General features: G+C 46.3%; 1 protein-coding gene across 2 annotated transcripts in view; it reads right to left on the bottom strand.

Annotated features, from left to right (window-relative positions):
• ZNF592 (zinc finger protein 592) overlaps positions 1–25,183 on the bottom strand; it is a 30,100-nt gene extending 4,917 nt beyond the window's left edge. Inside the window, exons 1-7 of one of the 2 annotated variants that reach the window (XM_063314450.1) lie at positions 25,093–25,183; positions 16,827–19,201; positions 8,124–8,302; positions 6,917–7,093; positions 5,727–5,886; positions 3,217–3,483; positions 2,048–2,160 (exon numbers count right to left, since the gene is read on the bottom strand). In XM_063314450.1, coding sequence (XP_063170520.1) covers positions 2,048–2,160; positions 3,217–3,483; positions 5,727–5,886; positions 6,917–7,093; positions 8,124–8,302; positions 16,827–19,193 — 3,263 coding nt within the window. In that variant the 5' untranslated portion in view covers positions 19,194–19,201; positions 25,093–25,183. Of the gene's footprint in view, positions 1–2,047; positions 2,161–3,216; positions 3,484–5,726; positions 5,887–6,916; positions 7,094–8,123; positions 8,303–16,826; positions 19,202–24,143; positions 24,167–25,092 lie in introns of those variants that run through there. The other variant, XM_063314451.1, reaches the window with a different exon arrangement.
• Positions 25,184–25,471: the final 288 nt, after the last annotated feature.

The following is a 25,471-nucleotide window of genomic DNA, read 5'->3' as shown; positions in this document are numbered from 1 at the left end:
ATCTTGCACTGTGTTCTGGGTTAGTCTGTTGTCAGTGAAGGAGGTTTAAAATAATGCCTTGGTATTCCTGGTTGCAATCTTAGCCCCACAAAGGAAGAATCCCCATTGGTCAGACTGAGAAACATGATTTAAATCACACTAGCAGTTAGAAAAGAAAGAAAAGATACAAAGAAACAAAGAAACAGATGTGGGCAGGGGCTGTTTGATGTGGAACAGCCTTCCCCAAACGGAATCTTCTGTAGCCAACATGGGTTTTCTAAGACTGGCTTTGGAAAGTATTGTTTCTTGTTGGGATGGGTTAATTAAGGGACCTCTAAAACCACAAAATGGAATCAGCGATGGAAAGTGGCTTTTACTGGGAAGGGAACTACTTGTGGTATACAGGAATAATTGCCAGAAAGCACCCTAAATTAGAGGAGCTGTTTTCTGTTGAGTAACTAAAATATACTAAATAATATATTTTAATGACATATTAAAAACAACAAGCCACGAATTGAAGTTGAATCTGCTTTCCTGGAGATTAATTAATTAATTAATTCTCTGGAACACTCTGCCCCCAGAGGGTAGGCAGGCCCCTTCGCTCCTGGCTTTCCAGGAGAACTTGAAGACCTGGCTGTGCCGCCTCGCCTGGGGTGGGAAGGGGAATAGTTCTTTCTGGGGGTGGCTGACGCCGTAGAGCCCTCCTCACTGCATCAGATCTTATCACCACTTAGATTTTGTACTTATTTTTATCTTCTATTTATATTTGGCTATTTGTATTTGTATTTTTGTATGTTTATGCTTTTTAATGTTAATTTTATTGTAAACCACCCAGGGTCCCCCTTTTGGGGGGAGATGGGTGGTGATAAAATCTGGAAGGAAGGAAGGAAGGAAGGAAGGAAGGAAGGAAGGAAGGAAGGAAGGAAGGAAGGAAGGAAGGAAGGAAGGAAAGATGCAGCCCTTGTGTTGTTATTTTATTCTGAAACCATGAGCGCTTAAATCTAAAACATAACCTGAAGGGAAAAATAACAGAAAATTAACAAAGTGACTCTCTAGCAGGATTCAGGCAGGCGCCTTCTTAGGAAGCTGAAAAGCAGAGCATTTAAGCAAGGATCTAGAACTCATAATCCAAAACGGAACGCTTCTCTCATCCTGAATACTTGTTTGAATAGTTCAGCTAGGCCTGCAAGAACTGAGTTTATCTGGTTGTCTCATGAGTAGCTTATCTTTTCTTCAAGGATTTCAGAGCGGAATGTAAGCGTCTAGCTCGCTGTGTCTCAGGTTAACCTAGGACTCTTCTTCCAAGCCAAACATCCTGGCTGCTGCGACACACGGCCTCTACCAACATTAACTGTGGATGGGCTGTCTGCATTCCATCGGCTGGCCAAGGCCTCCTCCCAAACACTCCAGATTGCGGCTGTCAGTGGCCCAGTTCTTCAGTTTCCCCAAATGGGGAGGGGGGGGCTTAGGTGAGGCTTACACATCTATTCTGTCCCTTAAATTGTCCCCAAATCATCACTCCCTGCTACTTTGGTCTCACCTGCCCCAGTATCACTGCACGTGTCACCTGCAAGCTTTGGAAATAAAAAAATTCCTTTGGAAAGAAAAAAAATGCAGCCCCTGGCTGCAAAAAGAATGCCTAACGCCTGCTTTGAATCCAGGATGGGCAAGTTTCTGTCCGATGGTCATATTCCCTTCAAGATCAACCTCTCCTTCTCTCTTGAGGATACTCCCTTTCTCCACCTACTGAGCTGCCCTGGAAAAGGTGCTAGGCTGCCCTTGCTAGGACTGCAAATGCTTCACTTGCAACAGGCCTTGAAATTAAGTCAGTTGCTGCAGCTTTTGCCCCCCTCGCTTAAACAGGGAGAGCACACGCTGAACGCACAACAGAGAGAGCTAAAGCGCTCCCATTATTATGAAAACACCGTAATCTTGTCCCAGGGTCGCCTGGAAACTAAAACAATCGAGCGCAACTGGCACATGATCCTTCAGTCGAACAGGCAGGAGCAGGTTTGACCCTGTGACACTGTGCTCCAGAGTAAGAACCATTCCTCCTTCTCAGACTCACCAGCAAGGGTACACTTTCTTTGCTGTGTCGTGATTATTGCGAACGTGTCTGTGCAGACTGTTGGAGGCACTGAACGACCGCTCACACTGCCGGCAGGGAAATCTCTTCATGTTCTGCAGGAGGATTGGAAGGGTTAGTTCTGAAAGGAGAGGACTCCCTACAGGTAGCCCTTGACTTACAACCACAACTGGGACGGGAATTTTGGTTGCTAAGTGATGCGGTCATTAGGTGAGACATCGCATGATTGCACCTGCTTTTACGACTTTTGCCACGTCATGAAGTGAATCTGGCTCCCCCCATTTATTTTGTTTGTGAGAAGCCAGCTGGGAAGGGTGCAAATGGCAATCGTGTGACCCTGGGATGCGGCAACTGTCGTAAATACATGCTGGTTGCCAAGCGCCCGAATTTCGATCATGTGACTGCAGGGATGCTGCAACGGTTTTAAGTGTGAGGACCAGTGGCAAGTCACTTTTCCCAGCGCCGTTGTAACTTCGAATGGTTGCTACGAATGGTCGTAAGTCGAGGACTATCTGTGTTTCATTTCAACTTGGGCAAAATAGTGGTTGGAGGGATGTGGTGGATTTCAGGGGTGCTGCTGGTTCTAGGAAGGAGGGAGCACATTCCAAGGAGGTAGAGGAGATAAGCGGAGGGACAGTCTGGGAGGCAATGGTAGGAAAACGAAGAGGTTCAGAATGGCCCCACTCTAGAGCTCTCCCAGGTTATTTCCCCTGAGGTCAGGTAGAGTAGCTTTAGTCTGGCAAGATTCTGTCTATAGGGTGTGAACAAATAAAGAACTGGAGTCTGAACGGACTGCCTCTTTGTTGTTCTTGGGCTGAGCCTGACAGGGGTAACAGCCAGACTTCACTCTGCATAAGCTGAGGTCTTGATTTTGCAGAGGGCTTCTTGCTGCCGTATGAGAGAAAGGGACAATGTGGTTCTACTGCTTCCCACCCCACGACCAGAATAGGAGAAAGGGGAGGAACACAAGCAGGCACCTTCCTTTCATTCCTGCTTCCACAGCAGGGATAGGAAGTGGAAGAAGAGCTGCAACTATTTATTTATTTTATTTATTTAGTCTTCAACTTCTATTACCACCCATCTCCCCCAATTTAACTACATTAAACAGTGGGAAGAAGGTCCAGATGCTCCTGTTTTATGCGGGTTGTTACCTTTCCATGGCTTTTCCTCATATGGGACACGTAAGTCTCACGATCAGGGATCCACTGCAAACACTCCCGGCAAGTCCAACTGCAAGTTTTGGACTTTGGCTTGGATTCTGGACTTGTGCCTTTTGTGGGCAAAGAGGTTGGCTGAGAAGTACCGTTGACGATGGACAGCTCCTTGGACGTTGGGAGGACGGGACCGCTCGCTGTCGTCTCGACCTTCTGCCGAGTACTGGTGAAATCCTCGGGATTTTCAGGGACCCCATGGATGCTCTAGTGAAAGTCAAGGAATCAAGCTCAACTAGCAAGCAGATGGACACTGAAAGGCCAGAGCAGGGAGATGGTCCAAATTTTCTCATGAAACACCCCCAATATATTGTCATGTTCACTGTTTCAATGTGCACTGTACATCGTAACGTTTCACATGCCATGCTGCTAACGCGCATTGATGTTGGGAGGGAGCTGCTGGGAAACCTTCTGCCAAGCTTTGTATCTATGTTTATTTTAATGGAATGTGTTTGGGTTATGTGCGCTGCTCAAGGACTTTTCCACCACACCATCAGGAGCCATTGGAGCACCTGGGATTGTGAGCCTGGGAAGGTTCTACGGGGGGAGGGATTTCGTTTGTACCGAGGGCTTTTTAGTTTGTATTTGGCGTGCTTTTCCCATTCTCAGCTTTCTTTGTACTTGCATACTATTCTTAAATAAATCAGATCTTGTGAAGCTCTTGCTTGTGAGTCTGGGAGTGTTTTAGGATAGGCAACTGTTACATATATCATCATCCAACTACCATTTGTTGTAGGTTTAAAAAACAAAACAAAACAAGGAAAAGTCCAAAACATTCCCTTCCACCACCACTACTCAAAAAATTTGCCATCTTGTTTGAAGAGCTTGCTTAGCTGTAATCTGCCAGTCTAGCCGTAATGCCATACCATGGTTAGATCAAAACAGGCAAGGATGAATTACGTTGTGCAGGCCCAGGGAAAGGAGAATATTCAGGCCCATTTGTTCAAGCCCCCTCGCTGACATTTGCCTTAGCCCGGGCACAGAATTTGGGAAAGCTGTACCCAGCTTATTTCTGGCCTGAACCAGTTCAAAGAGGCAAGAGTTAAACAGTTTTAATACAGGCTTCAAATGCATCTCCATTCTCTGCATTTGTGATGGAGCTAGAAGGTCATCCAGATCTTTGAACTGGGCCCAGACATGGACCAGAAATCAGTACACTTGGCACGATATATACATAATATATACATAACCGCCCAGAGTTGCTCTTAGTGAGATTGACGGTGACAACATATGAAATATAAATAAACAAACAAACAAATAAATAATGCAATTATAACACCCAGCTCTGGTTGGTAACCTGATCTAGATGGTAGATCTAGAAATAGAGAAGCTACTGACATCCTCAGCAATTCATTGCTGGGTGAGTTGTTCCATGCGCTTTCTCTAAATTTACCTTCAGGACTGCATTCAGCCTGAATCTGCTGGGAAAAGCTGCTGGTGATTCCCCTCTTTTGGGAGGTGGTGGGAGCCAAAGCTTGGAGCTGCTGCTTTGGAATGGCCTCCCAGTTGTAATGAGGATGTTTCCCCTTGAACTGCCTTCCAGAAGCACCTGAAAAAAGAGCTCTTCTGCAGGGGTTTGGGGTGTGACATTATCTTGGGTGAGGTTTACAAACTGCTGGCTACTGGGCTTGACTATGTTTTACATGCTCATTTTAAACCAACCATGGATGTTTGCATTGTTATTGGATATTCTGTGAAGCACCAAGAGTCCTTTGGAATTGTGGTGGAATGTAATAAATCATGTAAATAAATAGAGGGACTAAATAAACAAGCAAAAAAAGAAAGAGTAAGGTGATTTTAGGACACTGTCCTGGTTCATGCGTTATACTAAATTGTAATGTGTCTGGTCTGGACTAGCAGGCTGTGCGAGCCCAGCCACTATGTTCTGCAATTTATACGCTTAGCTTGTTCTGTAAATCCAGTGGATTATGGTTTACAGTTTAATTACAGTTAAGCAACCTAAATCTTAAGAGCCAAATAAGAAGAGAGCCTGCTGATGGGAGAACATCCATCAGATGTGGGGAAATAAAAGGCAGCAAAAGTGTTTCATGTTAATGGTTTTCCTACTAACAGATTAAGGTGCTATTGTCTCTAATCATTTTGGCCGGGTGCAGAGGTTGAATTCAACTGCCCCCTTTTCGAATGTTAATTATTGCACCTGGGGGGAGGAACCTGCCCGGACGTGTTTCAGTTCCTCTTTCTCTTCTCTACAGACATGTAGCAAGCCAGGTAGCTCTCAATGAGAGCTAAGTCCTTTAAATATGTTTTGCTTTTGTTTTGCTTTCTGTAAATAAATTATTTTTATAGATATGCCTGGTGTGTGTGACTTTTCTGATCTCTCCTGGGCTAAAGGCTTTCCCAGCATTCTGCCAACATTTCATGGGTAAGCCTAAAATGTGGAAGGCAGGACAGGGTTTGTGGAGGTGGGGGAAAGGCCCTGAGCTACCAACCTTGACGTGTTGCATTAACTGCAGCTTCTGCATATACACCAGCTGACAGTGGGGGCACTTGAACACGCCCACCATCAGCCTGTTGGCATTTTGCTGGAAGTGCTCCTGCAGAAGCCTCTTCTTGTTAAAGACTGTCTCACAAGAACATTTGTAGATCACCCTGGAACAAACAGTTGGATGTGAAAAATAAGAACATGCCCTTTCGGGAATGCACGAATCAAGAAAAGCAAAACGTCTTGGAAATACACGTATTTCAGAGTCCACTTGAGTTGGGCAGCCAATAAATTGGTGGTGGTGATGATGACGACGGACTCAAGGGGCTCTACAAACAGAGACATGCCTGAATGAATCTTCTCCTGAATGAATCACATCAGAGCCCTTGCAAAAGGAGAAGCTGCTTCCTTGTGGAAGCTCTTCAAATGCTGCTCCTCTGTTCTGAACCACCCTGGACCACAAGCAGTTTTTAATTCTGCTCCTCTGGTATCTAAGCTGCCGCAGGGCAGGCCGTGTCTGGACTGCAGGTTATTGCTCAACTCCCATCAGGCCTAGCTAGCAAAAACAGTGGTGGAAATTGCCCTCCTACATCATTTGGTGGACTACCCATTTCCTACACCTAACAAAACTGTTCAGTAGCAGGAGTGGGGACCAAGCCGAAATGCATCTCCTTTTTGGAACAGAACAGCGGCATCAGATCTTCTAGCTCAGGCAGCAGCAGCAGCTGGCACTTACCATGCAGAACATTAAGGGGGACCCACTGACTATAGTAAACTACTCCTGGGTTATGTGCAAACACAAAGGTAGTCTCAGGAACAGATGGGCCGCCCAACTAAGAATAGTCAGACTTAGCAAAGAATAGTTCCTTGCTAATAAATAACTATTATGCTAATGATTTATTAGCAAATAACTTAGTTATTTGCTAATAAATCATTAGCAAACAAGACTGTAATGTAACCTGCCAGTTCTCCCAAGGGGGGTGGGGGGAACCTGCAGATCCTATTACTCACGTTTCACAAAACTGAAATCAAGATCTCCCACGTACACGTGGGCCAGAGAGACTCCTGGAAACATGGGTCAGTTGGGGGGCAGCCTTTGTCAAGGAATCAGATGGAGGAGGCAGACTAGGAGATGAAAAGAAACTCCAGAACTGTAATGGTGCAGAGCGAGCCCACGGACCCAAACAGATCACTTACTGAGATGTCTTGTGGGGCTCCGCGGGATGCTGGCTGGTAATGTGAGCAGTGGTGCTGTCTGCAGACTTGAAGGCCATGGGGCAGAATGAACACTTGTGGAAGACTTCACAGTGTTTCTCGTGAATGTGGACTTTCAGCATAGCCTGTGACATGAAAACCACTCCACAGTGGCTGCACCTGGGGAGAACAAGAGGAAAAACTCAGCCTGCGAGCCACAAAAATCTGCCAGCGTCATTTCTATAAATAGTCAGGAAATGGGAACAGGCCCAGGTTTGCTCTGCTGGATCCTCAGCAAGCGACCTGGTAGAAGCCGTGAACGTTCATGGTTGTAGGATATCAACCGATATAGGCGGCTGCAGAAAGGGATATTGGCGAGAAGTTAGAGGTGGAGATGTGGCCAGCTGGAGTAAGAGGGTATGAAAAAATGAGATCCACCCCCCCATAACAACTCCCTGGGGCCAACAGCAGACACAGTGAAAGTATTAGTCCGAGCTAAGTGTTACTCCTTCTCTGCTGGTCATTCCTACACCAGAATGAACCTCAATTTGCAGTTGCTACAAATAAGTAATTGTGAGACTATTAACTCATTGCGAGCTTCAGGCTTCTGAGAGAGAGAGCCGATGAAAAATACAGTATATACAAGATCCCCTTTTAACAGGTGCTAAGACTAGCAAAATCACCTGTTATAGGCTATTCTGGAGTTTCCTCTACATGTGGTCAAATAAAAAAGAAAGATGGTCAGTGTCAATTTTCCCCTAAAAAACAGCAATGCATCCTTAAGTGGGACTATTGGAATCTGCCTAGAATGGTGTTTCTCAACCGTGGCCGCTTTAAGATGGGTGGACTTCAACTCCCAGAATTCCCCAGCCAGCATGGCTGGCTGGGAAATTCTGGGAGTTGAAGTCCACCCATCTTAAAGTGGCCAAGGTTGAGAAGCACTGGTCTGGAAGCTGTCATTTGCAGTACGTTTTATTTCAGCCAACTTCCTTGCAACTCGGCCAAGGAGGTGCATTTCCAAAGGGTCAGGAAAAGCCCCTTCCCTGGCTTTTGCTGTGTGGAAATGTCCAAGTGGCCTTAGTGCAAAGCAAGTTGATGCCAAAGCAGCTCCAGGAGGAGGGAGAACTGATGTTGTCCTCCCTCACTGGCTCCTTCAGATGCATTAAACGGCCCGTCGCTTTTTCCTGGGTTCTTCCGACTTAGCACTGACCTGTAACCAACTTTGCGGGAGTAATGCAGGCAGTTCTCTTTGACGTGGGTTTGGAAATAGGCCGACCGGCAAATGGCCCCGCACTCGGGGCAGCAATAGGGAGATTTATGGGCGTGGATTCTCTGATGAGCGCAGTAACTGCATTTGTTCGGCAGCAGCATCTGACACACTTGACATGTCTAGGAGGGAGAAAAAAAGAGGCATCTTTATCGATGGATTTGAGCTCTGCCCTGCCTTGCCTTCAGCAGCACAAGGTTATGGGGAGGCGAGGCGAGGAATGGAGGGGGAAGGAGCATTAAGCAATCCAGAGCAGGGTTTCTCAACCAGGGTTCTGTGGCACCCTCAGGTTCTGCGAGAGGTCACTGGGGGTTCCCTGGGAGATCATAATTTGTTTAAAAAATTATTTCAAATTCGGCCAGCTTCACATTAAAGATGTTTCAGTCTTCATTTTAAGAACACTGTTAATGCATATATGAAGGCCTACTCATGAAACAAATATAGATTTGAGCCTGAACATGCAGGGGTTCCCTGAGGCCTGAAAATTATTTCAAGGGCTCCTCCAGGGTCAAAAGGTTGAGAAAGGCTGATCCAGAGATAGAGAGTGAGTTCACAGTCTCTTGAATGGCCACTCAGCCCAGGTGGCCAAAAACCTGGGAAGAACTCTTTTGACTCCTTCAAAGAGGCTCTGCCGTATTTGATTCGCTGTAAAGGAGGCTGGGAAATTCTTCTTACAGTTTCCAAGGTTATGTATCTTCTTCAAACAAGCATTAAAGATATGTTACTGAAATCTGTGCTGTTCTTAATTCCTCGGTCTTGCCCAGCTTGACACTGGGTCTTCCACTCCTAGGCTAACACCATTGCCAATTATACCGCACTCAGCCTTTCCATCTTGCATGTAGCAGCCTCTCATTCTGTCTTGCCCTTTTGGTCACGCAATCAGTCTTCCATTAGCCTGCACATTTATTTATCTGTATTTATTTACTAAGGCTTATACAGAATTCCGATTGAAACCATCTCTGGGCAGCTTACACTCTACTTTCCAGCATCAGGATTCATATAGTCAAAAAAATAACACCACCCAAGAAATAGTAGTTCCTCAATGTAAGCATGGCCACCTGGTGCAACTCAATCATTCCCACCATTCCAGATGGCTCTTGAGATCCAATCAACATCTGTGTTCTGTACAATGCCCAGATGCTGACAGCCCTAAAACAGGATTAGAAGAACTTTGAAAAGGCAAGAGTTTAGCTTTCTTCCGTAAATACTTTTTGGAATGAAAAGAGAGATGGTGCCTTTTCTGCTGTCCAAAACCATATCTTGTGAAGCAGCTCTTCCCAACTGGTCCTCTCCTGATGTGTGAAACTACAACCCCCATCATTATTATTTTATTTTTTATTTATTTTCTATCCCGCCTTTATTATTTTTATAAATAACTCAAGGCGGGGAACATACCTAGTACTCCTTCCTTCCCCTCTTTTCCCAGCAACAGCAACCCTGTGAGGTGAGTTGGGCTGAGAGAGAGCGACTGGCCCAAAGTCACCCAGCTGGCTTTCGTGCCTAAGGCTTTCCTTCCTAGTCAATTCCTGGTGATTACTTCCAGATGAAATCAATGAAGCTCTTTGATGCCTTAAAAAGCCACAACAAGCAAACCTCTTCCCTTCCTTGGTTCCCCTGCCCCAAGTTAGGAAGAAATAAACTACTGATCAAAGCTAAATAATTAGGTTCATCACCCTACCTTTCTTGAAATTCTTCCAACTACAACCGCTGCGAATCTGTAGCAGAGTCCCTCCCAGTCCCTTGATCTCCCCCAAATATGAAGCACAGAAGATTGCCACCAGACGACTGCTCACTCTTGCACTGAGCAAATCATAGAGGGAGGCTCCCTGTCTTGTTCAGCTATTCTCACTGGCAAGAAGGGGAGCAGTCACTTGCTGGCCAGCTCAGTTGTGATCTTTAAAATTCTAGGTTAGGGTGGGCGATGCCTGAAGGGTCCCTTTGTTTGACCAAAAGGGAAACAACGGCAAACAATTCACTGCCCAAACCCTGCACTGCCTGCTGTTGGTCTGCTGGAGGCGAGACTCAGAAATAAAGCTTCTGACTGGCAGCTTTTGTCCCAAAACCACACTGAAGTGTGTCCAGCATAGAGAGGTAGATGAGAGCTCCAATCCCTTAGAGGAAGTTTTCCTTTCTTTGAGCAAACGCCAAACCCCAAGAAGCTGCACGTTCATTTATTCCCCCCGAGCGAACACGCTTTCATCCCTTCCTCGCCACTCTGTATGTCTCGTTTGAGAAAAAGCGTATCGGTTTAATCAGGTACTTAATTTCAACCTCGACAGAGAAATTGGAATGCATGACAATTATAGCAAAATATAAAGGAGTCCTGCTGGCCAGGAGTTAAGGACAGAATGATCAGCGTGAGCATTATCTACTGAAATTACGCTTTCATTTGTACTGTTGTAAATTGATATTTCAATTGACCGCTTGCCTAAACAGTTTGCAGAGTAAGGGTGTAGTTATATAACACCTATTTAGCCTGTTGAACGTTAATAAAATTTTCTGAAACAGAAAATCCAACTCAACCCCCAACCTTGAGCTTTGGAATACTCTCCCAGAAAAACATATCCAGCACTCTTTCCATTTTATTCTTGCTACCATACGACACTGTTTTTTTTAATCCCGCAACATTTAATTCTTTTGTATGGTGCTACAATAATCTTATCATGATTATTTATGTGCTATGTATCTTTTTCCCATCAAAGCAGGCTGATAAAGGTAGCATAAACACTCCGAAAATAAAGGTCACCTAAAGCACTCCCACAGACAAACAAAAAGTAATGTGCTTAAACTGCCTTGATTAAAAGCTAATAAAAAATACAGCCAAACCCAAGAAACATTCCTTAAAACCAGTCCAAAATGTGTGGCTTAATTAGTTTTATCTCTGCTGCTTTTCACTTGTGATGCTTCTAACAGATACTTAAATTTATTGCTTTATTTTGCCCTTGTATTTATTTTTCATTGTATTCTTATTGCAAGCTCCCTGACAGCTGCTATTAGAAAGGCAACTAATACATTTTGAGGAGAATGAATTAAATCAAGGGCATTTACATGCGCCTGTTTTACAAGTCCCATTTATTCCCTCCCTTTCTATACCATAGTTTTCTGAGTTTCAAAACAAATACAATGGCTTTCCAGTTTGCATGAAGGTGGTTCATAAGCATTACCACCATATCACAGATTGTCTTCACTGTGACCCACCAGGGGCCTTCAGATTGTAAAGAACTGTTCACTGCATGATCCTGTGGCAGCAAAGATTCTGGGTCATTATATTTCTGCCAAAATGCGAAGGATGGAAGTCTCCTTGCTGCTTTTACGTGATACACAAACAACACAGCCAGCCATGCTAATCCACTGAAGAGCACCCATCTATCTATCACAGTAGGGCAACACCTTTTAGAACTTGTCTTTGCACCAACTGAAGCATCACCAATCAATGATACAGCTTCCAATTCTCCATCAGACAATATATTAAAGCCATTTGGACTGAAGGAGAGGCAGAGAGAAGAGAGAAACAGAGGAGTGAAACAGCTTTCAAGACTATAGCTTCTAACAATCTGGAGCTGGAATGTGGAGCTTCACAGATGTAACTTCATGGGGGAAAGAAAGACAAAAGACAGATGTTCTGCTACTCTTGAGAATATCACATGTAGTTCTATTTCAACCACATTATGTCTGCATTTTAGCTTAAAGTTATAATAAATGTCAAGCCTGGGGAACAGTCTACTCCTAACTCTCCTTCCATTGTCGTTTAAATGAAGGTGTATGAAGAACCCCTAATCTTAGAAAATCATTCATGGACTGATTTAATACACAGATATCCCAACTGAAGTATGCATGAAGTATTTAAGCAGCTTCACACCCCTGAGAGTGCTCCCTTATCAGTGTCTTACTTGTTCCATATTAGGAGCCACTGACTTGGACACAGTCTCCCATGGTCCCAATAGGTTGGCCCATGCTATTTCCTTTTTCCAGCTGTGGAGCCCATAACAGCTTCCCTGGGCATGGCTCTGCTGCCAAATCTGCCTAGCGGAGTGCCTGTCAATACAGCTGAACAAAAATCTTCAGCCTTGTGATCTCCTTATTGAAATCATCCCTTGAAATTTACACACATGCATGTACAAGTTCTCTCACAAATACCCGCTCCCTCTCAATGGATCTCTTTGAAATAATCATTAAATACAACTTCAGCACTTCCCAAGTGCTGAAAACCATTAACATATTGACATAAAGCATTACTAGATTTTTCTTACCCTCGCTTTCAAATGATTCATGCTTAGTTGTTCAAAGCTTTGAATTCAGTGACTGCACCTGTTCAAAATTGATTCCTGGCATCCTAATTGAAGCACACAATACGATCATCCCACGTTTGTTTATTTATCCAATTTGTCCCTGCCCATCTCCTCCCTTCGGGGGACTCTGGGCGGTTATGTTGCTGGAATGGGTAAGTTTGTGCATGAACTAGGAATTCAGGTTGGATTATCAACCTCTCCACTAATGGGCTCCTCAACGAGACTGTCTGACAGCGAAGATGGAAAGGGTTGCCCAACTCTGTGTAATGTGCCAACAGCGTGGAAAAATCTGAAATAGATTCACAAATATTCCAAAAAATTTAATTGTACGGAATCATGGTATATAGTTTCTTCACATTAAGAAACTAAAGAGCAGTTGCTCTGTTTGCTTGTGATGGAAAGCCAAGGTCTTCAGAATTGTGACTCATCACTAGTCTGCATACCTGAGATACAAATCAGGTAACTCCATCTAGCTTTGGTTACTACATTGTACATACTAGAGATTCTGCCTTTTTCCTCTCCAAGACAGAAGCCAGAAACAAACTGGAGTTCTGACATCTATGACAGGGCAAGGAAGCTACTGATGGACCTATTTGGGTTAGTTAGCTGTGCCCATTGGGAACAGAGCAATGTGTATCCAGACCCGTTTTTTGGAAGCAAGTCAAAATTTGGTTTACTGCTCCATGGAAATATAGTTATTATGTGCAAAACTTGGATTGCTCCACTACCACCCACTTGAATGTAACACTTGTTTTGTCTTACTGTAGTTACCTGTTTAATCTTATTTTCGTTACCAGTTATGAAGAATCACAATATAGATTGTTACCTTTTCCTGTAAACGATGGAGTTTTTGAAGCTGATTAGCCTCGGTAAGACTACAATTATAATACTGCTTTGTGCTGAAAGATATAAAAATAAGTTGCATGCTAGCCTGACACACTTGCGCAGCTCATTGAAGACCACATTTCTACAAAGAGGTAACTTTCAACGTATACAAACAGAGGAAAACTGAGCACGAACAGGAAATTGGTCAAAACCATCGGAACTGTTACCTGAACATTTTGCTAAACTGAAACAACGAATTCAAAGGGGCTAGCTCAGAACAACCATACAACTGAAAACTAAGGGTGGGAGGGCTGGCTGATCCCTTTCATTTCAACTGCACCTCTTGGTGCCTTAACTATGAGACCTGCATGTTTTTCCATCCCCATCAGGGCTCCAACACAACACAATCTCCTCCCACTTGCCTTCCGCTGTTGGTTAACGCTACTATTCATGGATTGTGCTAACCAGGTCCTCACCGTATCTCTCCCAAATACAAATTGAGGAGAGCAGCACAGAACTGGGATGATCTCTGAAAAGCTCCCATGCAAAATCCAACAGAAGAGGAGGAACTGCAAAGCTCCCATCCTTCTTAAAGCTGATGTTTTCTAGAATGAATTATGTAATTAACAGCTGCATTACATACTATTAAAAGCAAGGTTGTATCAATATGTACGCTAGATCACGCCTGGCCTTTCATCCACTTAACTGAAAAGTGGGATCTGTTTATTTACTGGATTTATATCACACCTTTGTTTTGTACAACTCAAGGTAGTGTACGTAATTCTCCTTCCTCCTCTATTTCCCCTAGAACAACAAACCACTGAGGTGAGTTGGGCTTAGAGAGAGGGACTGGCCCAAGGGCACTCAGCCAGCTTTCATGCCTAAGGTGGGACTAGAACTCGCCGACTCCTGGTTTCAAGCCTAGCATTTAACCACTACACTACTGGCTCTCCAGGTTGAGGCAGTGGAGGCGGTGGTGGGTAAGGAACATAGGGGATCCCCTTCTACCCCATTTTGTGACTAAATACACCTTCTAGAAGGCCAAAGACAGTGGCAAACAGGCAGCCCAATCATGCATGGTTGGTTGGCAGAACTGCCCAACTGAAACACAACAAAACCTCAGATGGCACGGTAGAGCTTGTTGTTGACTCCATCAATGTTCAAATTCAGTTATTTCAGGCTTGAACTATTTGTTTTAATATTTCTAACCCATCACATTATGGAAACACTCAAAATAAATAAGGGAGCTGGAACAGTAGGACACTGCTGCTTAACTAGGTTGCAGGCCTGAAAAACAGTAATGATGTGGTGGGCTGAGCTATGTGGCACAGAGACTGAAGTTTTCGTTTTCTCTCCTCTTTAATGCAGGGTTCCTCAACCTTGGCAACTCTAAGCTGTGTGGACTTCAACTCCCAGAATTCCCCAGCCGGCTTTGGTTTGCTGGCTGGGGAATTCTGGGAGTTGAAGTCCACACAGCTTAGAGTTGCCAAGGTTGAGGAACCCTGCTTTAACGTATTGCCAATTTACATATAAATGCAGGGTTTGATGTGGCAATTGTGAGTAGGCCCAGTGTTCCTAGAAATGGAATTTTTGTGGATTTCAGGCCTTTGAGCATTTTTAAAAGCAGGCAAATCAGGTAGAGAGGAGGATCTACAGTGGACAGTGAAAGAAGCTGTAATGTGTCCCACTGTTGTTTTAATATTCAGATATAAGAATCTGGGTCAAACAGTAACCTTAACAATCTACGTTTACGTGGAAATACCACGGTGATTTCAGCAGACTCAACTTCCAGGTTAGTGTGCCAAGAACTGTAGTCTAAGGATTAAGGCTACTGTGCTTGAAATTCTAGTCTTAATTCTGCTTTTCCATTTTTATTAAGGCCTAAATAGCAGAAAAAAAAAACATAAAGCAATTTTTTTTGCCTACAAAACAATAAAATACTTCTATCGGTATTTACTGACTATGACTTTTTTTTTTAATGGCTGGTTTGCAAATTTGTAAGTTAAAGCTTGCACCCAAGTTACATCCAGTGAATCATCTACTGATGAAAGCTGAATCCCGAGATCTAACTAACAGTTTTGAATGAACATTGGCCAATATCATGGACAGTATCAAAAAGAGAAGCAGAGCAAGCTGCTACATAAAAGTGAGAACAAATTCCCATGATGCAGCCCTGGCTCCGTAAGTTGGATCCAACCATCATCCCCAGCTGATAGACACCAGGAAAATTTTAGGGAGGTGTGGAGAATGAACAGTTCTCTATTGAGGTTATTTTTCCGTATTTTAAGTACTAATAAAAACTTTAAACAAAAACACAGTGTAACCTAGTCTTTTGCACCTTGAGGTCCTCCACATTTACCCACTCTTTGATTCATATCCCTCTTTTCATACAGGAGTTGAAAGTGGCCTACCCAGTGTGCCCTCCACCTTGTTTTCCCCACAACCTTCTCTGTGAAATAGGATGGGCTGAAAGAAAGTCACGGGCCCAAAGTACCCGAGGGAGCTTCCATGGTTGAGTCTGGACTGGAACCCAGATCTCCTCACACCCAAAACATTAACTACTATACTACCCTGGCCTTGAATTGGGACAACAATTCTCAGAATTCCAAGGAAATACAACCTATTATATTTCTGGTTAAGAATCCTGGTAGCTAAAGTCAAGCATATTTGGACAAGGCTAAGCTATACATTTTTTTTTTTTAATCTCTTCAGTCGTGTCCTATCCTGGGCAACTGCATGGACTAGTCCCTGCAGTTTTCTTGGCAAGGTTTTTCAGAAGTGGTTTGCGATTGCCTGCTTCCTACGGCTGAGTGTGTGTGACTGGCCCAAGATCACCCAGCTGGCTTTGTGCCTAAGGTGGGGCTAGAACTCATGGTCTCCTGGTTTCTAGCCTGATGTCTTAACCACTACACCAAACTGCTCTCAAGCTATGTAAATAGGTTCTACAAAATTAACATTCTTAAGGATCCTTGAAATCACCACTTACCTCCATGTACTGAGAAAATAAAGAGGTAGTGGGTTTTATTACATGTTCCTAGCCCGGAGCACCTGACTGAATTTGTTTGTCATTCAATGATTGTGCCCACTGCTTATTTTCCACATGCAGCTTAAGATTTGATAAAGCATATAGATCAAGGTTTGGCAACCTTTTAGTGGGCACCAAGATAAAAATAATTAAAAACTTGGCAGAAATCTTACAAGATCTCAGGTGGTTTTGACAACCTCAGCTTGGAGTTCTCAGATTTTGGCATTCTTCTCCAACATTTCTTGAGATTTGACAATATGGTAAGTTTTCAGGTACTTAATGTTTTAATTTTTAAATTCAATTTGGCAGGTTCCACAGATAAGATAACAGGATGTTGCTGGTGTTTGGACATCCTGCGGGCCCTATTTTGCAATATAGATCCTAAGATGCTAGAAAGATGCACAACTCATTTTTTTTCTCCTGGCTTAATGTGTGCTTGAGGTTCTTTGCCAGTGATAAGAAACCAAAGGGGGGAAATATTAGCTCAGATGTCCAAAAGTGACTTACCAGGCCCTCATTATCTTCTGAGGTCCTCTGATAATGTGCTGCTAGGGCAATATAGTCCAATGCCTGTTTATTACATTCAAAACACTTTAATCCATAACGAATAAGTCTCAAGGGGTCTGTATACAGAGGCAGTGCCGGCTGGGCATTTGCCATGCTCCCGGTCCCACTTCCTGATGCAGCGCAGGACTTATGCGGCAGAGAGGCCAACCGTGCGGTCGGTGGACTTGAAGACGTTGAAGAGCTCGTGGGAGCCGGTGAGAACATTTGGTCTACAGAAATGGGTTTCATGAAGAGTTGTGAACACTGCATGATGAAGCCTTTGCTCTTGTGATCCCGCGCGTGTTTGAGCAAGCTACATTTGTTAAAGAAAAGCAGCATGGCTGAGCACTGAGTGCACATGACTTCAAGGTGAACACTTCTCCGGCTATAATGTTGGGTGAGGCTTTTTTCTAAGGCAAATGAATCACCGCATTCCAGGCAACAGTACCCGGAGGCAGGAACGTGAATACTGCTGTCAAGGGGAGGGCTGAGGTTGGGCGTATATATTGGCACTGGATTGGCGCCATGCAACACTTTGTTAAATGCCTCGACAACAAGTGGGGCGGCCTTCTTCACCTGCTGCATGAGTGGCACGGTCACCTGGGCCTGGCCGCGCCGCTGCACGGACGACCTGGCAGCTACCGAAGCTGCCACGCTGTGTGGGACCAGGTTGAGGTTGGCCAGGTGCACAGCTTTCGGGAGGAGGCTGGCTGGGTTGCAGAGCTGGGCCACAATGCCCGGCTGCTGCTTTTTGCCCGACTGCTGTCCCGCAATGCCTGCTTTCGTTGTCCCGCCGCCGCTGCTGGCCAAGAGTGACGCGCTGGGGAGGCTGCTGATGGGGACGTCTGCACTCAAAGGGTTGACTTGGGGGCTTGCCAAGTTTGCTTCCGGGGCGGTGGCTTTTGCAAACTCCTTGCCTGGCTCAGCTTCCAGGGAAGAGGCTGCTTCTGGAGAAGGGAAGGGTTTGACGAACTCTTCGGCCGCCGAGCCATCTGCGGGAGACTCTTGAGGAGATTTGCCCAAGTCGTCTGCCTCGGGCAAGATCCTTGTGACCATTCTTTTAATTTCACCAGAAGAGGTTTTAATGGTCTTGATCCGGACTTTGGGGATGGCTGGGGGGGAGCCAGTCGCCACCGAAGGAGAGCCTTTGCTGCTGCTGTCGCTGCACACGCTCCGGGGAGATTCGGGCTGCTTGCTGGCCTTTCTCACCATCTCAAGGGGGCTTCTGGGGCTCTTTGGTGACTTCGGCATTTTGGGGCTTCCCTTAATGCCATCCTTGAAGGAGCCAGGAGGGTCCCTCGCCACGTTCGGCTGATCCTCCTTTGAGATGCCCGCAACCTTCTTGGCCTGGAGGGCCACAAGGGCAGCGACACAAGAGGACAGTTTGGAGTGAGTGGGCTTGAGACGCTGGCGGGGCGGGACTGACGAAGAGAAGTTTGTCTCGGGCACAGAGCCTTTGCTTTCCCCCACATTATTGCCATGGAAGCTGTCAAGGGGCAGCCCTTCGCTAAAGGTACTGTGCGTGTCCGTAAGATCTTTGCCAGGCCCGTCACACTTCTCTGGGCTCTTGTCCCGTTCCCTCTTGCTGGTGACATCTGCCCTACTCTCTTGAAGCCCGTGCATTTCCGTCTTTGGATCTCGTTTACAGTATTGATCAAACATGCTCAGCTCTGGTTCTGGCAGTTTCTTACTTAAGAGATCTAGCAGAGATGGGCCAGTTGACATAAACCTACTAAACTCTGGCTCGGGCAGGGTCCTGCTGAGCAAATCTAACACGGATGACCCTGATGGAATATACATGGGGTGAGGTGGGAAATAAGGAGTTTGGGCATGTTTAGGTTTGTCTACAATACTGTTTTCTTTGAGCACATCCTCTGGCTCCGGGCTGGAGATTGGACTGAACTGACTGAACGTGGGCAAAGGCTCTGACTTAGCCTGTTCCAGTTTCTCTGGATAGTTCCTCAAGCCATCCCCATTGATGAAAGACGAATCAAACTTCCCATAGCTGTGAGTCTCCAGGGGCAGGTCTGAGCCACGGAATCCATTGTGCAACAGGCCCGGTCCAAGGTGGCTGCTGTCCTTTTCGGCCTCGAACGACTCCTGGCGACAGGTGTTCTTTACAATGACACTCACGACTGGGACATCCGAAGCTGGCGCCGCATGGGACAAAGAGGTATTTTCGTCTATGCCAATCCCTGTCTGCTTGAGATGGCTGTCATTCTCCTCACCAGCTGCCTGAATGGCTTCCTTGGCATCGAGGCTGGTTGGGTCGGGAATGTCGAACGCAGCCAGCAGGTCGTCGAAGTCTGGAGTTTTCATGTCCCCCATGATGAAAACTACAAATCAAAAACAGTTCGTCAGAGGAGTCACTGTGAATGTACATGTTCCACAAACGTAGCGCTGTAGGGCTGAAAGGGACCCAGGCAGTCACGAGTCCTAACAAGTGACACTAGGAAGACAAGTCAAGGGCTGCATCACCAGCTTTCGTATTTTGGCAAAGACGTTCCCTGCCTGATACTCTCCAGACATGCTAGCTTTCAATCCCTATAATTTCTAGCTTGCAAAAAAGTCCTGCTTTAGGAAGGCTGCTCCTACGCTTCAGCTTGTCCTCAGGGACACTAACTGCCTCTATCGTCTAGCTGGAGAATGAACATGATAAGAGTGCCAATTGTTAACTAATTCACGCATCATGCACGGCTATAATGCAGTTTGTTTGTTTTTGGATTAGCACGTAGATCAAAATCTGCTTCATCCGAAGAAGCAGATTCCAGTCTACTAAAGCTTGAGCCCTGCCACAATAAACTGTTTTAGTCCTTTGAGTGATTTTTGCTTTTTTCCTGCTGTTGCAAACAGTCGTCATATCATTCTCCAACCTGATGCCCTCCAGAAGTGCTGGGACAGCAATTCCCAAATTCTGCAGCCAGAATTCAGCCATGCTGGTTGGGAACTCTGGAAGCTTCAGTCCCAACATACCTAGAAGGTGCCATGCATGTTCCAGCAGTCCCCTGTTCATTTCACCCTCTTCTTTGCACCATACAAGGCAGTGTCACTGAAAGGGAAGAGGAAGCCATTCCCTTTTCCTCTGAAATTTCTCTTTTTTAAATCTTCCACACTGAAACTGACACAGCAGCAGGAGAAGCATCTGAGAAGAATGGGAAGGCAATCTCTCCCCACATTCCCAGGCAAGTTCCTGAAGCGTCTTTTTCAAGGCAATAATAAACATTACTAGAAGATGTATGCAGGGCTGCAATTGGGGGGGGGGGGAAGCAGGCCATGTGCCCCTGGCACCGCACTGGGGGGGGGGGCGCCAAAATGGGCGTGGAATCCATGTTTGCCCCAGGTGACAGAGACCCTAGTTGCGGGCCTGGATGTATGCAGTAGAGACTGATGCTGGAACTTCCCCACTGAAGCTAGGCTGCTGCATTTTATTTTACCCCCGCCCCCACCAGTAGAACAGACATCTCTACTCCTTGCTGCTTTCCTCTTCTTTCATCCCTTTCCTATCATTACCCTGCATTGCTGTTCTGCTGTTCCTTGCTTGCTCTTGGCATTGTCAGCGTGACTTTTGTTGCCCGTTTGGGCCAAGCCAAGGAGTGAAGAAATCAAAGTGCGCTGCGTACACTGACTATTGCAGTCGGTCCACAGCCACAGGGGAAGCCCTGCCAAAATCTGCATCACAGCAATTCCCTCTTGGCTGCCAGAGGGCTGTGAAACAATGGGCACGCTTTATCTCCTTCTTCTCCATGTTGCACGCGCAGGGCCTGCCGAAGCCTAAAGAAAAAAAATCTTCTGCCCGGGATGGTACAAAGGTCCTGAAGAGCCAGTCTCTGTGACCTTCCCTCTGGAACGGTCAACTGTGACAGTACAGGAACCAGGAAGCCTTCCATTTTCCTGTTGCAAACTCACAAGCCACTGGAATTGCATGCTTAGGGTTTAACTTCATGCCATGCTTGCAACGCCATCAGTAAACAACCTTGCTGGATTTAAAAAATTAAAAAACCTGCTGCCAGGGGAGGGGAGGGGCGGAAACAGCCCTCAGCACTCCACCTAAGGGAGAGAGAACTTTAAACTTTCACTTTCCAATTGAAAGTTCATTATCACCACCCCCCAGCGTGATTAACTCCCACGGGGGCCAAAGGGAGGCCTTTTCTCCCATGCTAATGGGTGAGGAGGGAAAGCTTAAACCTGAGCACCCTGTGGGCCACAGTGCCAGTGACTTACTGCTCCCATCCTCCTGCATCTGGCATTTCATTTAAAAAAAAAACCCTATGATTGCTAATCTTGTCATTAACATCAGATGTAATGCAGCTTTTATGCTCATATCAGAAAGGCTGCTGGAGTCTTTGACAACCCCCTCAGTTCAAATATTCTCACAAGACTCTGGCCACTGCAGTTTGAAAAGCATCACCTTAACATTCCAAGTCCAGCCAAACTTAACCATTTCAATTTCACAGAGCCCAGTGGCAAGTACGGTATTTCTGAACAGACACATCTACAGCTAGACTGTGGCCTGCTGCTGTACATTCTCCAATTTTACCCTAAGTTCTGAAATTGGGGACAAAAATAAATGTGTCTATAATCTCAGTGTGGCTACAGGGCTAGTCTCACTACGCCATACTTATGATGCAGTCCGTCTGATTTTAGCTTAGCGTGTTGTGTCAACCCAAATATACAGTAGTGGTTTTCTTCAACGAACCATGTTTAAAACAAACCACAGCTTAACCTGATGCATGAACTGGAGTCAGACAAGAGCAGTTCTCTGAACTTTTAGATAGATAACCTGCCTGGAGATGGTTAAGCTGGGGCTTTCTGCATACAGAGCAAGCGCCCTATCGGTGAGTTCAAGTTCATCCCCAACTGGCTTGTTATATCTGCTTTGCCAGGACAGCATTCTCAAAACCTCATAGTTACTCTAGTTTCCCATCTACCAAATGCTAAATAACCTCATGAAATCAAGATGAAATTGAACAGAGTTATGGATAGTACAATACTGTTGTAACCAACCAACACCTATGGCTCAGCAAGAGGAGACACAAATTCCCACCAGACAAAGCCCCACAAAAAATGGATGTTACAATTTCATTGATGCGTTCATGTCAGATAACCCGGTGCAATGATGTAAAATCTCCAGCAGGCTTGTGAAATTCTTTTCATGTGTGAAATTGTCTTTTAGAGAATATGAATGTTAGGGCAAAACAAGAGCAGGGATCTGATACTTTCAGTATAGATGGAAGGAAAGCACCTAGCTGCAAACAATGCAGAAACATTACAGTGTTTCCTAATAAACACTGGTAATTTTCATTTTCTGGCTGTATTCACATAAAGCTAAGCCAGGTTTTATAAGCACAATTTGATGAATAGGTCATAATGGGCTGCACATTACACACTAATCCATAATGAGTAATTTCAACATCAACTTAAGCCAAAAACAAGCAAACCACATTATAGCTGTTTGTGAGAACCCAGGCATTCTCACAGTTTGCTAATTTTTCCCCAGCAATAGAAGGGTAGAAAAAACACAACAAAACTGAATCAGAAGCAGGCTGAAAACATGAAAAAGGCTGCCCAGTGAAGGACTGCTTGGCTGGTACAAAATATTTTATCAGCACAAATTTAAAAGGAATAGTTCAAGGATAAAATCATAAACAGGACAAACATTCCTTGTTCAAAGGCATTTCTGATGTATTTTTAAAGTTGAATTCACAAGCAGCCAAGAATATCCTACTAAGCCTCCATGAAGATATTTTCTTGGACTTTTTTCCTAACCTTCCCTATGACTGGTTTCAAATTGGTTCTGGCTTTCCATGCTGTGTGAGCCAGCCACTGTGTTTGTGAACCATGGTTTACTGCTTGTATGATCCAAGTCACCACAGCTTGTCCAATAAACCATTACTTAGGGTAATATGTGAATTTGGTCAACGTATTTCAGACAAAGGTCATTATGCTGCATCTAATGGGTCTATCTTCATATGACAACCACATGAAGTCAATGATATTGCCACCTTGCTGAAGTTAAACACATCTTGGTTTGGTCCACAGATGAAGGTGTAAATTGCTTGGCAACTCAACAAACACTTCCTCTGGCTTCCCCGAAAAAAGATAATATACATATACCAAGCACCCTGCGGCTACAATCTCCTTACTTGGGAATAAGACCCAATGAACATGTATAGAACTGCACTTCCAAATTTTGAACTATGCAGTATTGTCAATCAGATCATAAGTTCCCAGTCCAAACTGTAGCTCAGTTAAAGACAGTCTTAACAATCTCCAATAGGTCTTAGCTTCATGTACATCTTCTCCCTAATATTGGTCTAGTGGTTAAGGTGCTGGGCCAGAAACCAGGAGACTGAGTTCCAGTCCCGCCTTAGGCATGAAAGCTGGCTGGGTGACCTTGGGCTGGTCACGCGCTCTCAGCCCAACTCACCTCACAGGGTTGCTGTTGTGGGGAAAAAAAGAGGAGGAAGGAGTATTAAGTATGTTCGCCGCCTTGAGTTATTGATAGAAAATAATAAAGGCGGGATAAAAATAAAATAAACAAACAAACAAACAAAATATTGGTATCACACATACTGGGATAATATAGTGCAGCTATCTAAAATAGACTCATAACAGCCCTATACTGTATGCACGTACTTTGAGTTCTTAAGAAAACAGTGGCTAATTCAACAACTTTACCCGTAAGGAAAATCCAGTGGCATTTAAAAGATTTCATTCTTAGCAAGTTTAATACTGGACTGCAAATATTCCATCAGACCTAGCTGGTCTTTCTGCAGAAATGTAGGAACTAGAGTAGATTTCAGTTGGGGTGGGGGGTTGGCATCCTCAAGACATTTTCTACTAGCTAATTGAAATGCTTAGCAGCATGTGAACTGAAGCCCATTATGTAACAGGTTTCCTCTATGGTGGGAGGAAAAAAGTCATGATATGGTGGTCTCTTATTCCTCTACTAAGCACACATAAATATTACGGGTTGCAGCTCGAAAACTCAGTGCTGGGAAGAGTACTCAGTATACTCACATTTATGGCATGGTAGCAGGAAGAGAAACATTTAATAAAAGATGTTTTTTGTGGAAAAGAAGCAGGCTGACAAGAACAAACATAATATGGACAGCTCCCCTGGGGTTTTCTGCATAGATCTGGAATTCTGGATTGAGCATGGCCCCCCTTTGCCAAGTCTATCCTGCCTAGAGTCCGCTGGGAGTGGGGCGGCCTAGAAAAGCCATAAAATAAATATGTACTATCAGTACAGCCCGGGTATGTGCCAGATGTACCAACCCAAGAGCCAATCTGCAAACTGTACTTGATCTTCTATAGGTGGCAGAATATTAAGAATGTTAAAAAACAAAAGAAAACTATGCTGATCGGACCATGGCATTCAAGTCCCACAGTGGCCAACCGATGACCCAGGGAGTCTTAAAAGACAGGAGCATGGCAGGATAAGGTGCTGCGATGGATGCAGGGGTGACAAGCAGGTCCCCAGGTTAGAAGACGCACTTCAGCACATGGGATTTGGGGACATACCGGGCACAACAGTGCCCAAGGAATCTTGTGGCCCAATGACGACGACGACGACGATGATGATAATAACATGACAAACATACAGTGGGGAGTCTGGCATCTGCCACAAAAGTTGATGCTGGTCTTGAAGCACCAGGCTGGCACAACCACCCTGCTTACATGTCGAAGCTACTCAGGGGGTCCTGCTGCCAACAGCGGCTGCAGAGCTTCACCGCCCACGGATGGCCATGCCACCCCCAGGGGCCCCCGGCTCCCCGGACAGGGCAGAGGGCGACCCAGGCTGGTATGGCAGGCGACCCCTTCCCCGGAGACAGCGGAAGGCCGCCTGTGCCAGCCCGGCCCGGCGGGACGCGCTGAGCCGCCCGTCGCGCTGCTGGGGATGCGCAGCCCCCTCCCCGGCCCGACCGGGGGCTTGTCGCCAGGGGCCCCCTGCCAGCCCCCTGCCCCACCGGGCGAAGGGCTCCGGGCATGCCCCAGCCGGGCGGGTCTCCTCGGGCAGGGCCAGCCACCCCGGGGTGGGCTGACAGGGCGGCCGGGCCCCGGGGCAGCGGTGGCTCTCCCGCGGCGGGCCCCGCGCCTGGCGGAGGGCGGCCACGCGCCGCCCCCGGGAGGCTGGCCCGCCGCCGGGCGCCCTCGGAGCGCGCCGGCCGGGCGCCGCGGGAGGGAGACGCGGGGAGCCCCGCCGAGCCGCCCGCCCCGCACTTACCGACCAGCCTGCTCCGCCACGGGCTCCGCCGCCGCCCGGGCCCGCACAGGCCTCACCCAGCGCCGGGCAGCGACCGCCTCAACATGGCGGCGGTGGGCGCGGGAGGGGCCGCGCGCGGGCGGGGCGGGGCCTCCGGGCCGAGGCGAGGCTGGGCGCCCGCTCGCGCCAGCGGCGGCGGGGCCCGCGCTCGCTCCCCGGCCGCGAGGGCGGCCGGCCGGCCGGTTGGCCTGCGGGCCGCGGCTCGGGCGGTGCCCCGGCCCCGCGGTGTGGCGCGGCGCCCTCCTGCCTACCCCCCCGGGGCCGGCCCCCGCCGCCCTGCCCCGGCAGCTCGGGGCCAGCGGGGCGGCCAACGGCTGGACGCGCCCGGTGGAGAGAGTTT

This window comes from Candoia aspera, chromosome 13 (genome assembly GCF_035149785.1).
Source record: "Candoia aspera isolate rCanAsp1 chromosome 13, rCanAsp1.hap2, whole genome shotgun sequence".
Lineage (NCBI taxonomy): Eukaryota > Metazoa > Chordata > Lepidosauria > Squamata > Boidae > Candoia > Candoia aspera.
Note: the sequence above shows the minus strand (reverse complement) of the source record. Positions and strands in the feature narration are given on the sequence as shown.